Source organism: Apium graveolens, chromosome 10, assembly GCF_009905375.1.
Source record: "Apium graveolens cultivar Ventura chromosome 10, ASM990537v1, whole genome shotgun sequence".
NCBI classification, from domain to species: domain Eukaryota; kingdom Viridiplantae; phylum Streptophyta; class Magnoliopsida; order Apiales; family Apiaceae; genus Apium; species Apium graveolens.
In genome coordinates, this window is record NC_133656.1 from 158161562 (window position 1) to 158175928 (window position 14367).

A 14367-nucleotide genomic window follows, 5' to 3' on the forward strand; every position below is an offset into this window, starting at 1 on the left:
TTTATGAGGGGTTAATTCATCTTTAATATAGAGTAAAGTTCTATGGAGTCCACCTTTTAATTGGAGTCCTCGGAGTCCATCTAAATTTTGCAAATAAAATATATTCTAAAACGCGTTATCTTGCAAAACCTGTTTCACAAATATCACTACTTCAATTAAATCATGCAAATCTTTTATATTTACAAGTACAATATGTATGTTCTGCAACATGAACATTTATGTTCTGCAAACGAAGCATATTTTGTAGAATAATATATTTTGCAACGTTCTACTTGTAAAATCTATGTAATCTGCAAGATTTTCAATAAAATTGCGATATTTGTAGAATATCATTCAAAAAATAATACGTTTTGCAACAATTTAAGCTATATTTTACTTGTAGAACATATATGGACTCCAAGGACTCCAATAAAATAGGGGACTCCATAGAACCTAACCCATTTACACACATATACATACACCATATATATCCATATAATTCCCGTTTACCCTTTCTTCTCCAATACCCCTCCTCATTCTTACACCGGAGGTGCCGCGGGGACACCACCCCCTACGGTTTTGTTTTACAGGGGCCCATCCTACAGTTACACTACACGTCGCCATCATTTCTGTTCAAATGCAGTTTGAGTCCGGGTAGAATAAAGAGACCACCCGGAGACCACCCGGGGTGATTTGGGATTATCATGATGTTATTGAGTATTACAACAGATTTTGGGTTGAGCTCGAACATAGACATCTATAGCACAACTTTTCTTTCCTTTCTTTTAAATTGGCAATAGTAAACAAGGTCTGTATCTGAGGTTTTTACAAGCATCAAGATCATATGGGATGCAGTGACTGATTTTTTTCATAATTTGATACCATACGGATTCTTTTATACAATTTTGGCTGTGAAGGAAGGTTTTTCCTCGATAAATCTGAGCTGCTTCTATTTAATAAAGAACTAAGGCCATGTTTGTTTAATGGTATTAAGTAGGGGATATGATTAGAATCCTTTAAATTTTCCAATCCAATATTTGTTTTGTAAAAAATTAGTGAAGAGTTATCCAAAGATTATAATCCTTTAAATTATCTTATCCCATGTTTGTTTTGTTGGAGAAGAGGATAGAGCTATAATCTCATCTAATGTTTGGTAGGAGGAGGTATTGTTTTATCTTCTCCTATATAAGTCATTTTTTAAAAAATTATAACCCCCTCATTGTTATCCCATATAAAACAAAACATAAGATTGAAAAATTTAAAGAACTCTATTACAATCTCAAGTACTATCCTACAAAACAAACATAGCATAAACTTTTAAATGATTATATTTTAATACTACACTTAATCCTTTCAAACAAACTTAGGATAAGATTATTTAATCCATAGGACTAATTTTGATGGGATTAATTATCCCCGAATTATTATCCCGGGATTATAATCCCACGAAACAAACATGGCCTAACAATTTGGTGTTTGCAAGTTTAAATCGATAAGAACAATACTACTCTCAGGTAAATACTGCTCGCTACTTTCATTGAACAGAGCAATGGATGATAGGATAAGGCCCTAAAATTCTTGAGATGACATTACATGTATCACGTTATGTGTATATTTATAATTTACAAATGATCATGCTTATAACACACATGAATAAGATGTGTAAATTGTGTGTACTCTTTGCGTGATATCAATATCCATTCTTTACGTAAATAAAAGTTAAATAAGGCACATAGTTGGGATGATATGATAATATATTAGTGTGTATTTGCTTGCTCAAAGTTTATAAACTATGCAAGTTTCAAAGAAAAACAAAGAATGTTGTTTATTAGTTTTCAAGAAAGAATGAAATATCGGAAGAAATTTACATGATTTTTTGTATTTTTTCAAACTATTAATTTTTTTGAGTTTACATCACACCTATATTTTGCATTCTTGTTTCTTTTGTAATTGTTTCCTTTTATAATTAAATTTTTTCACACATTTTGCATTCTTGTGTCTTTTGTACTATGAATTGACATTTTAAATATCAGTTAATTTTGTAACACATATCTAATTATCTATTTTGCATTCTTGCTTCTTTTTAACTGTTTTTTGTAATTGAAAATTTTTCAACATCTATGCTATGTACTAATGAAACACTTTCGAAGAGTACTAATTTTTTTATTTTCAAAAAAACAAAAGAAAGTACTAGTTTTTGTATATCTACTAATTTGGATATTTATATGTCATACGACAATATGATACTATTATATTGTACCTTTGCCGCTTATTTTATACTATCATGTTGCAAAAATGAGATCGTTTACTGAAATTTTTTTAAGTGAGATGTATCATGCATTAAGTAATTACTATGTAAAAGTTTCATAATTTTTAAATCATTAACATTATAAATTCAAAGATAATTATTAAGTATGCTGAATTCTTGTGTTTGGTTCAAGAGAACGAGAAAAAGAAGAATTAAATGCTACAAAAAGTTTTTGAACAAAATTTGAAAGGGAAACAAGAGACCTAATATACTTCGTTCAAAAAAAAAGAGACCTAATATATATGAGTGAACAAAAATGAACATGTGCACACACAACCAAAATTGAGAAAGAAAAACAGAAGTGAACATCATAGCAAAATCCAAAATCATAATATATTCATTCAACAATAATATCCAAAACCAGGGACACAAACTTTGCTCTGCCAAACATTATTTCATAAATAAATTGTGAAAACAATCTGCGATTAATACAAATAATCAAACAAGTGTGTGCGTGAGTAAACGAAATCAAACGGAGGAAGAAAAAATATAAACAGAAGAGAGATCCTCGAGTCCAGTTGAAACTGTCTCCTTAAAGCTATTTCGCCTCTCACCGTATGTGCGAGTCGATAGCCTCCCAGGATAAAACGAGATAGCGGCGGCGTTACGGATAACGAGCACCTTCAGCGAGCTTGAACGGGCACGAAACTATCACCGAGAGAGAGAGATTTGTGTTTAGAGGCGAATATGTTTTTGGTGTGTCTAACTCTAACGCCTTAGAGGTATTTATATAGGTGTAGATAGACTTGTGCGCTACTCTTTTCCATAATTAAATATCATTAATTATGGAATCGGTGTAATACTTGCAAGCTACTCTATTCCATAAATAATCTGAAACAGAATCAGATTAAATATATCAAGACATACACCATATCAATTAATCTGAAACAAAATCAAATTAATTTATGCCATAATATTTGAGCCAAATTCTAATGGAAAATAATAATTTCCATTATTAAGAGAATATCATCATATCTCACACATCTTTTAGTCATAATGCTCAAAAATATGACTTACCAATATGGGACTTATACCCATATTTTCCAACAATCCCCCACATGGGTGAGATTGGTGATCTTAGTAGCACACACCAGACAGACAGACAGACAGACACGGAGTTTGACTTGGTGATAGTTTCTTCGATCAGATATAGCATACGATAGGTAGAGAATGCTCCTTGAACCTTCGCTCGAGTAAGCATACCGACTTTACTGGTAGACAGTAGACGTGCTTGTCCTTGAACTGTTCGACCGTTTATGTAAACGATGATATACTTATCACTATATCGTTTCTGACTCGTTCAGCTCTCATGAGTATGTCCATTTTGGCCATGGAACATTGTCCTGGTTCTGCAGAAGTTTCTAAAGAATTGTGCCTCGCAATTCTCCTTTGAAGCGGCCCCACTTCTCTCCCACATAGGTGATCTTTATCTTATAGAGTAACCCGCGTTTACTCAACTGAATTCCATGCGTTCACTCCTGAGCTCCATGTATTCATCAAAGATCATTAAAGGCTCAAAGCTTAACCTCGTACCTTACGGGTCTCACTGTTTCCTCATCATAGGAACAGGCCAGGGGTTACCCCCACAGTGATTTGGTCATCATGATTTAGTTGTCCCATTGAACCAAGTTCTTGGGATCTCCAGTCAGCAATGGTTGGGTGTCCACCATGATGCCGTTAAGCAATAGGCTTAAGGCCCATCCCTCTCGATGATTTCTCAACCACTTCTCTTGATAACCCTTTGGTTAGTGGATCCGCGATATTATCCTTTGACGGTATATAGTCAATAGTGATAATTCCGGTTGAGATCAATTGTCTAATGGAACTGTGTCGTCGTCGTATATGACGAGACTTTCCATTATACATCGTGCTCTGTGCTCTGCCAATAGCGGATTGACTATCACAGTGAATCCCTATTACAGTTACAGGCTTTGGCCATCTTGGAATATCCTCCAGAAACTGACGTAGATATTCAGCCTCTTCGGCGCATTTATCTAGTGCCACAAACTCAGCTTCCATCGTGGAATGAGTTATCACCGTTTGTTTTGAGGATTTCCATGATATTGCCGCTCCAGCTAATGTAAACACATAGCCACTCGTAGACTTAAGTGCTTTCTTGCTAGATATCCAATTTGCGTCAGTATATCCTTCTAATACTGCTGGGTATCTGCCATAGTGCAGTCCATAGTCTCGAGTTCCCCTCAAGTACCTTAGTACCCTTATAATCGCTTTCCAGTGATCAGCTCCCGGATTACTCGTAAACCTACTCAACTTGCTAATTGAGTATGCAATGTCTGGTCTTGTACAACTCATGAGGTACATCAGACTACCAATTATCCTCGAGTATTCCAATTGGGAAACAGCTACACCTTTGTTCTTGGATAGGTGCAAAGTCATATCCACAGGTGTCCTAGCTTTCTCAAAGTCATCCTTAAGAAACTTCTCAAGGATCTTGTCAACATAATGTGGTTGACTTAATGCGAGACCCTCTGATGTTCTAGAAATTTGAATTCCCAGAATTACATTTGCGAGTCCCATATCTTTCATGTCGAACCTTGATTTCAACATGTCCTTTGTAGATTTGATAACTTTATCATTGCTTCCAGCAATAAGTAGATCATCTACATATAGTGTCATCATGACATAGCCATTGTCATTCTCCTTGACATAGCTGTTCTCGTTATCCTTGTAATAGGCACAGCTATCACATTCATTGATTTTGAAACCATTGGCCAGCACGACCTCATCAAATTTTTCATGCCATTTCATAGGCGCTTGTTTCAAACCATACAATGATTTCACCAATCTACACACTTTCCTTTCTTGTCCTGGGACAACAAACCCTTCAGGTTGTTCCATATAGATTTCTTCATCTATGTCTCCATTTAGGAAAGCTGTTTTAACATCCATTTGATGTACAGTTAGATTACGCATTGCAGCAATAGCAAACATCATCCTTATGGACGTTATTCTCGTTACAGGAGAATATGTATCAAAGTAATCAAGGCCTTTTTGTTGCTTGTATCCTTTAATTACAAGTCTGGCCTTATACTTATCAATAGTGCCATCAGTTTTCAACTTCTTCTTGAAAACCCACTTGCTACCTAATGGTTTGCAACCAGTTGGCAAGTCCACTAATTCCCAAGTATGATTTTGCATAATTGAATCAACTTCATTCTTGATGGCCTCTTTCCACATAGGCCCATCAGGTGAGGTAACCGCCTCCTTATAAGTTTTTGGGTCACCTTCTTCGAGCAAATAGGTCATAAAATCAGACCCATAGGATTTCTCCGTTCGTTGTCTTTTGCTCCTTCTCACTACCCCCACATTTTCGTCTTCACTTTCGTCACTCTCATTATCGTCATCTACAGACTCATGAGATCGTTTAGACGTCGTAGGTTGTTGGTTTCCTGGATTACAGGGAAACATCGTCTCAAAAAATGAGGCATTCCTTGATTCCATAATGGTATTCTTTTGAATATCAGGAATCTTGGATTCATGAACAAGAAACCGATATGCAGTGCTGTGTGGAGGATATCCGATGAAGACACAATCCACAGTCTTAGGACCTATCTTCACCTTCTTCGGTGTAGGGATCAGTACCTTTGCAAGGCACCCCCACACTTTCAGGTGTTGGTAACTTGGTTTCTTTTTCTTCCACATTTCATAAGGACTTACATCCTTATTCTTGCGCATCGTAATATTTAAAATATTATTTGCGCTTAAGATGGCTTCTCCCCACATCGATTGTGGGAGCCCAGAGCTTAACAACATCGCATTCATCATCTCTTTCAGAGTGCGATTCTTCCTTTCAGCCACACCATTTGACTGAGGGGAGTATGGTGCAGTGACCTCATGGATTATACCATGTTGTGAACAGAATTCCCCAAACGGTTCAACATATTCACCTCCACGATCACTTCGTATCGTTTTGATTTTCTCAGTTTGTTGTGTCTCAACTTCTTCCTTATAGATTTTAAATTTATCTATAGCTTCGTCTTTGCTTTTCAACAAATATACATAGCAGTATTTTGTACAATCATCAATGAATGTAATAAAATACTTGTTTCCTCCTCTTGTTGGAGCGAATTTTAAATCACATATGTCGCTATGTATTAGGTCTAGCACTTTGGTGTTCCTTTCCACACGTTTAAATGATGATCTCGTTAATTTTGCCTCAACACAAGTCTCACACTTATGTTTTGGATCGATAGTAAGTTTAGGTATGTATTCTTTTGCACTTAAACGTCGTAAAGTGTCATAATTTATATGTCCTAATCTAGCATGCCATAAATTAGGAGACTCAAGCAAGTAAGCAGAAGAATTCTTCATTTCATTATCGTCCTTAACGGACATTACATTGAGCTTAAAAAGCCCATCAGTTAAATAACCCTTGCCTACAAACATACCACTCTTAGACAAAATAACTTTATCTGACTCTATTACAATGCGAAAGCCATGCTTATTCAACAGAGAACCAGACACAAGGTTCTTGCGAATATCAGGCACATAAAGTACATTCTTCAAAGTCAGATTCTTCCCAGAGGTCATCTTCAGGATCACCGTGCCTTCACCCTCAATGGTAGAAGTTGCTGAATTCCCCATGTAGAGCTTCTCACCAGCATCGGAAGCTTTGAGGCTAGAGAAAACCGCCTTGTCTGAGCAAACATGCCTAGTAGCACCAGTATCAATCCACCATTCACGTGGATTAGAACCGACCAGGTTCACTTCAGAGACCGTAGCACAGAGGTCTATGTCACCCATCTCCTTGGAGATATTCTCTACCATGTTTGCTTCTTTCTTCTTGTTGGGCTTCTTGGGCTTCTTGCAGTCAGAAGACCTATGACCAACTTTATCACAGTTGTAGCACTTCCCTTGAAATTTCGACTTCGAAATCCCTCCCTTGGGTGCCAGCTTTGCCCCTTTACCAGAATTAGCCTTCTTGGGCTTGGAGCTTTGAGCATGCTCCACCATGTTTGCCTTCTCAGTGGCAACGTTAACTTTCTTCTCGGACCCTCTGTTGTCTTCTTCAATACGAAGTCTAACAATAAGATCCTCCATAGACATCTCCTTTCGCTTGTGCTTAAGGTAGTTCTTGAAATCTTTCCATCCAGGTGGAAGCTTTTCAATAACAGCAGCAACTTGGAAAGACTCACTTATGACCATTCCCTCAGCATGAATGTCATGAATGATCACCTGCAGTTCCTGCACCTGACTGACCACAGTCTTAGAGTCTGCCATCTTATAATCAAGAAAGCGGCCAACAATCCACTTCTTTGCCCCAGCGTCCTCGGTTTTATACTTATGGTCAAGTGACTCCCATAAGACTTTAGCTGTTGGCTTCGCGCTATATACGTTATACAACGAGTCAGACAAACAATTTAACACATAGTTCCGACAGATGTAGTCAGAGTGCTTCCAAGCATCAGCAGCATACACAGTCTGCATGTTACTCTCAGCAGTGAGCAACAGTGGTTCTTCCTTAAGGAAGCGATCCATATGCAACGTGGTCAGATAAAAGTGCATCTTTTGTTGCCAACGTTTGAAGTTCGTTCCGTTGAACTTCTCAGGTTTTTCAGCATGTGCAGCAGGCACAGTTGGCATAACAGGTGCAGCAGGCACCACGGGTGGAACAGATGGTACGTGCGTCTGTACTACAGGTGTATGCACACCAGTAGGCACCGCAGGTATGATCGGAGGAGTGAATCCTGCCGATATCTGTCCAAGAGGAACACTAAACTGTCCAATGACAGTGTGTCCCACAGGCACATGTCCCGAAGGCACATGTCCAACAGGCGTTTGACCCCCATCAGATCGTACGATCCGTGCGTTAGGGTTAATCGGCTGCTGGTGAACCCCATCAGATCCAGTGATCTGTGCGTTGGGATCAGCCGTCATGTTCATCGAATCGTTCACAGTTTGGTTCTCCATCGATCTGTTACTCAACAAAACAAGCAGATACAGATGTATCAGTCACAGATGTATATAAAAAAAATAGCTTTAAGATTGTGAAAACAATCTGCGATTAATACAAATAATCAAACAAGTGTGTGCGTGAGTAAACGAAATCAAACGGAGGAAGAAAAAATATAAACAGAAGAGAGATCCTCGAGTCCAGTTGAAACTGTCTCCTTAAAGCTATTTCGCCTCTCACCGTATGTGCGAGTCGATAGCCTCCCAGGATAAAACGAGATAGCGGCGGCGTTACGGATAACGAGCACCTTCAGCGAGTTTGAACGGGCACGAAACTATCACCGAGAGAGAGAGATTTGTGTTTAGAGGCGAATATGTTTTTGGTGTGTCTAACTCTAACGCCTTAGAGGTATTTATATAGGTGTAGATAGACTTGTGCGCTACTCTTTTCCATAATTAAATATCATTAATTATGGAATCGGTGTAATACTTGCAAGCTACTCTATTCCATAAATAATCTGAAACAGAATCAGATTAAATATATCAAGACATACACCATATCAATTAATCTGAAACAAAATCAAATTAATTTATGCCATAATATTTGAGCCAAATTCTAATGGAAAATAATAATTTCCATTATTAAGAGAATATCATCATATCTCACACATCTTTTAGTCATAATGCTCAAAAATATGACTTACCAATATGGGACTTATACCCATATTTTCCAACATAAATAAACTTAAACTACCTGAAATATTTGACAAGATTAGCTTCTAGGAGCTCTAAATGACTAAATGAAGATGTGAGGCACCAGCTCTTCACTTGGGGGGAGGGAAGAAGATGGCATCCGAGGTCCTTTTAGAGCGGAATTGCTTCTCCACATCGGAACCCACATTGAAAGATGCCTGGAGAACTTGTGGAGACAAGGCCTTCCATGCACCAATGCTTCCAGCTAGATGGGTGAATACCGGACTGCAATAAGACCACATGTCATGATAATTACAACTAAGACTTGGTAGTAGAAGTAACATGGCACCAAGTACAATGATCGACAACAAAAACTGATAACGAAGAGCTAATGTTTAAGTGGTGCTTACTTTGGTGTTGATATGATAGAAAACCATTCCAGGCCTTCAGGATTACCAATCTTTGACACCACAAAGAACCTAGGCACAATGAACAGATTACCAGCCTCCACAGTTGTTTCTAGAACGCGTTTTCCATCTATGCCAACAACCTGAGCACGCCCACTGCCCCGAACGATGTAAGTCACCTGGTATGCCGAATCACATGAAAAACCAGGAGAGCACATTGCACTTCCATCTAGCCTAACAAGATCAGCCCCAAGTCCAACCTCACCAACCAAAGGCAAATTCTTAGTGTTTAATACCACAACCCTTCCACCATTTTTGATATCAACATCTAGTGGGGCTTCAAGACAGTTCAACACCAATCCATTTCGGTGTTTCTCATTGGGCTCAGTAATCTTGAAACCTGCATCAAGCTTGACAATTCCATTACCTGATTGATTACCGACGAGGGTCTTCACGACCTTATCATCCAAGTCCCATGCCCTGCCTACAAACTCAGTGGAAAAGCCTGTGAAGGTTCCATTAGAGCCCGTCAAGAAGAAGTTAGTAAATGAACCAGTTTTGTGGGCTTTCGAAGTATCTCCCAAGAAAAGAACTACAAGCTCCGTGTCCTCCTTATTGTACCACCATGTCACAACACCAAAAGGAAGAGCAATGGAATCCCCTGTCTTGATAGGTATAACCTTCTCTTCTTTCTCCGGAAGAACAATTCCAGCAACTCCACTCCCTAATCAAGATAAAATGAAATGCGTAAGCGCATAACATACATAACCATCTAATAGAACAAAATACTCGGTATCGATGTTAAAATAAAATATAGTTTCCAACACATTGAGGTTTTAGGAGAACGGGTAATTTAGCAATATCTCATACTCACAAATACGCAAATGCAAACACATTTATTGATGGAAAAAAATGATCTACATATTATGATGATGATGATAATACCTTGAAGAATATAAGCAACCTTAGCGGAATCAGAATAACAGGGAAGTGCAAAGCCATTTTTGTTGAGAGAAAGCTTGGCTGCACCAATATTGCCTTGTTTCAACATTGGCAGATCATTAGGACACCATGCATGGTAACTTCCACCATCACCTCCGTACACTTTCTTGGCCACTTTGGGTGTCAAATCTATATCCATTCTCACAATCTTTGAGAAATGAAGGGTAATAAGTTATATAGTATATATTATGGATGAATAGAGCAAGCTGAATAGGCCACTATATATAGGCTTAGCTAGCTAACAGTTGTAGTTTGATTATAATTCTAAGTCAACAGTATATATCCTCAATTACAACTTATCCTGTTGATTTCAACAATAAACACTTAAAATACGGATTAAAGATAATTTCATTTATCTTTATCTTATACATGTAAACATGATATTCGGATACAACATAACCTACTTACATAAAAAGTGTAGATGCAGTTGTTATATCAAAGACTTAGACTTGTCAAAAGAGTGTAAAACGAGATAGACTTGATGAGAAATTGTCTGTGCATTGTGTTTGATATTTATCTTTTTATCTTCTAACCTGCTAATTACCGAAAATTCAAATATACAAATAAACCAAATATTAAAAAGTTTATACATTGCAAAATAAAAATTATTAAACAGAAAGCTTATTACTCTCACTCAAGTAACTACCAGCGTCTCAGAAGTTTGTCTCTTGTAACATATAATTTCTTAATAGCAACACTGATGTCTATGCGTTCTCTTGGCCTTTCAAATGAACATAAAACTCCAATTTCGAATATTGAAGAGAGGCAAGCTTCCATGGTACTATGATCTTGTTGTTGTATTATTATCCGGGGATCAACAATCTCCATCACTCTGTGGGGAAGTGCATTTCTCACGTAATCGTGAAGATTAGTAGCATGTTCCAGTAATATGCTGCTACCTGTAGGTCTTTGTCCGGAGAATAATTCGAGTAAAAGAATTCCGTAGCTGTACACATCTCCCTCTGCAGTTATTTTCCCACCCATTCCATACTCTGCAGAACAATATTGTTTTTTGGCACACATTTATATGATGCATAAAACATTGTCTTAGCTGAAAAACAATCATTAAGTAACTTTTCTTATTAGAAGTATTTGTAAGCTTGTTTCCCAGAAATTAATGCTTTTAACACACAAGAAATTCATAAAATGGTGAAAAAGGCAGAGGCATAGTTACCTGGTGGAACATATCCAATGGTTCCTCCAACACCAGTTGAACTTGATTGTTCGTGATTTATGTCACATGTATTAGTTGATAAAAATATGGCCAAACCAAAATCACTAACTCGAGCAACAAATTCTTCGTCAAGAAGAATATTACTTGGCTTTATGTCACAGTGAATGATTTTTATATGGCATTGATGATGTAGGTAATCCACCGCCAATGCAACATCAATCCCAATATTCAATCTCTGGAGTAGAGTTAAATTTCTGTCATTCCCTTGATTAGATGGGTAAGGACATGGATGTAACCAGTTATCTAGACTCCCATGTGCCATGAACTCAAAAATTATTGCCTTGAAGTCGTTACCCTTAAAGTCAATGCTAGAGCAAGCTGTGATGATCTTGATGAGATTTCTGTGGCGAATATTTCTCAGTGTTTCACATTCTGCTAAGAATTTTTTGTTAGCTCCGTGTACTTGGACATTCAGTACTTTCACAGCAACAATCTGCTGTGATGCTTCTAAAGTTCCTTTGTATACCGAACCATATCTTCCTTCTCCTAGCAAATTGCTTAGGGAAAAATCGGTTGTTGCTAGAAGAAGATCTTGATATGAAAGCCTAGGGTATTGGTTGTCCTGAAAATCTAAGATTTGGACGTTTTTCTGCTTGGACTTCTTGAATCGAAAGCAAACAAAAGTAAGACATGTAGCAAGAGGGAGAAGAACTGCGAGTGGAATTATGATCAATGTAAACGACTTTTTCTTAGTCGTGATGTTTTCTGGACAATTAGGCAATTGCAATGCTTCAATACCTCCACAAAGTTGAGAATTTCCAACGACTGAAAAAGCACTAACATTTGAGAACAGGCCTTTTATAAGCATTTCACCATCAAGTTTATTGTGTGAGAGATTTAGGAACACAACTAGACGATATTCTTCAAAAGAGTGAGGAATATTTCCTGACAGATTGTTATTTGAAAGATCCAGAAAGTGAAGACCTTTTAAATCTTTAAAAGAAGTTGGAATACTACCTGTAAAATAGTTATGGTCCATTGCTAGATACTCCAACATAACACAATCACCCAGACTAGTGGGTATTTGTCCCGTAAGTTTGTTGTGTGAAAGATCTAGGGAGACGAGATGTGTTAAACTTCCGATTTCTGATGGTAGTGGCCCCGACAATAGATTTTCATTCAAGTAAAGATAAAGGCAGATAGAAGAAAGTCCAGCGATTTGCTTGGGTATCACACCACTGAGGTGGTTGTTATAAAGGCTAAACCCCTGTAAAGTTGAGATGTTAAACAACGCAGTAGGTATGCTTCCGTGGAGCGTGTTGTTGTCTAAATTGAGAATGTTTAATCCACTAATGTTGCTTATGCAAGCTGGAATTACTCCTGAAATGTTGTTGTGACTTAGAGACAGTATTCCTAACTGGGATAACTTACAAATTGTATCAGGAATACTTCCTGTTAACAAGTTTTCGTACAATTCCAAAGTTGTCATGCTATCAAGATTCCCAATTTCTTTGGGTATGGTTCCGTAAATGTAATTTTTAGAAAAGTCTAGTTGAACTAATGTACTCGAGAGATTGACAATGGAATTAGGGAGCTCCCCACTTAAACCATTCTTAAATAGGCCCACGAATTTGAGACAGGTAATGTTGACGAAAGAACTGAGAAAGCTTAAGCCACCATTGGGCTGATTATATCCAAGTTGATTGCTGCCCAGGTCTAACCATTTAAGATTCAAAAGGCTTCCGAAATTCATGGGTAGAGGACCACAAATATTATTATATGGTATGTCAATATACATAAGTTTTGAAGCATTAGTTATGGATGGTGGAAAAGGCCCTGCAAATTTGTTAATTCCAACAAGGAAGTATTGCAAGCTAGGAAGGGTTAAGCCCAAATCTCCCGGAAGACTTCCTTCTAACTCATTTTCAGTTAGGCTAAGAAAAGAGATGGAAGAGACGTTGTAAAGTTGCAGGGGAACAATACCTAACAAGTTGTTCACTGACAATCGAAGATGCTCTAGCTTCAAGAGGTTAGCAACTTCCAAAGGTATGTTCCCCATTAGATGGTTGCTGCCTATATCAAGGAGACTAAGAGCTGACATGTTCCCAATAGAAGGCGCGATCGATCCAGTGAAGTTATTTGTCCTTAAATTGAAGATGGTAAGTTTAGACCAAGATAAAGATTCAGTAGGTACCTTTCCTCCGAGAATGTTATTTTCCATGCTGATACTTTTAATATTTGAACAATTTTTTATATTCATTGGAAACCTACCGTGAAAGAAATTGCTTCCCAGATGAAGATATTTTAGGTGAAACAGTTTACCTATGTCTCCTGGGACGGAGCCACGGAAGTTGTTTTTATCAAGGTAAATTGCTTTGAGCAAGGACAGGTTTCCGATATGAGATGACAATGTACCCTCCAACTGTAGTGAGGAGAGGTCTATTGCTATTACCCTCTGCCGTCTGCGGCTGCATGTAACGCCTTTCCAGTGACAGAAGTGGACAGAATGGTTCCATGAGCTCAGCACGCCCAAAGGATCTCCTGTTATGGAAGCCCTGACCGAAAGCAAAGCCTGTTGGTCGGTGACATTACTTGAATATGCATACACTGTGTTACTTAATGATATTGTTAATGTTGTTAAAAATATCAAACTGAAGAAAATTATGAACTGGAGATAGGTAAAACTCATGGTTAGTACAATCACAGAATGATGCAGGGGGGTGACTGATGAGAGCAGTGTATAGAAGGAGTCTTTTCATTACAATATCAATTTCAATTTATTAAGTTGGAAATTATAATTTTTTATTGTTAAACTCACGCACAGTCAAACCCTCTACGTCTCAAAATATAGATTCTGCACAAAGTCAGGCAAAATTACTTTAAATTATGGC

General features: G+C 37.7%; 2 protein-coding genes across 2 annotated transcripts; both read right to left on the reverse strand.

The window, feature by feature from the left end:
- Nucleotides 1-8776: 8776 nt before the first annotated feature.
- LOC141692950 (glutelin type-D 1-like) lies at nucleotides 8777-10502 on the reverse strand. Its single transcript, XM_074497914.1, has 3 exons — nucleotides 10246-10502; nucleotides 9304-10024; nucleotides 8777-9178 (listed from the first exon to the last, which is right to left on the reverse strand). Exons 1-3 carry the CDS (start codon nucleotides 10439-10441, stop codon nucleotides 9025-9027), a joined length of 1071 nt encoding a protein of 356 aa, XP_074354015.1. The 5' UTR covers nucleotides 10442-10502; the 3' UTR covers nucleotides 8777-9024.
- Nucleotides 10503-10869: 367 nt separating this feature from the next.
- On the reverse strand, nucleotides 10870-14165 carry LOC141691200 (LRR receptor-like serine/threonine-protein kinase EFR). Its single transcript, XM_074495939.1, has 2 exons — nucleotides 11477-14165; nucleotides 10870-11294 (listed from the first exon to the last, which is right to left on the reverse strand). The coding sequence occupies exons 1-2, from the start codon at nucleotides 14163-14165 to the stop codon at nucleotides 10945-10947; spliced, it is 3039 nt and encodes a 1012-aa protein (XP_074352040.1). The 3' UTR covers nucleotides 10870-10944.
- Between the last annotated feature and the right edge of the window lie 202 nt (nucleotides 14166-14367).

What these genes read in the sequence shown, in the direction of transcription:
- LOC141691200 (XM_074495939.1), bottom strand. Translation starts at nt 14,165, where the DNA reads ATGAGTTTTACCTATCTCCAGTTCATAATTTTCTTCAGTTTGATATTT. An exon ending in CATTGGATATGTTCCACCAG is followed by an intron (nt 11,295 to 11,476) that starts GTAACTATGCCT and finishes ATTGTTCTGCAG; the next exon opens with AGTATGGAATGGGTGGGAAA.
- LOC141692950 (XM_074497914.1), bottom strand. Translation starts at nt 10,441, where the DNA reads ATGGATATAGATTTGACACCCAAAGTGGCCAAGAAAGTGTACGGAGGT. An exon ending in GGTTGCTTATATTCTTCAAG is followed by an intron (nt 10,025 to 10,245) that starts GTATTATCATCA and finishes TATCTTGATTAG; the next exon opens with GGAGTGGAGTTGCTGGAATT. An exon ending in TCTATCATATCAACACCAAA is followed by an intron (nt 9,179 to 9,303) that starts GTAAGCACCACT and finishes GTCTTATTGCAG; the next exon opens with TCCGGTATTCACCCATCTAG.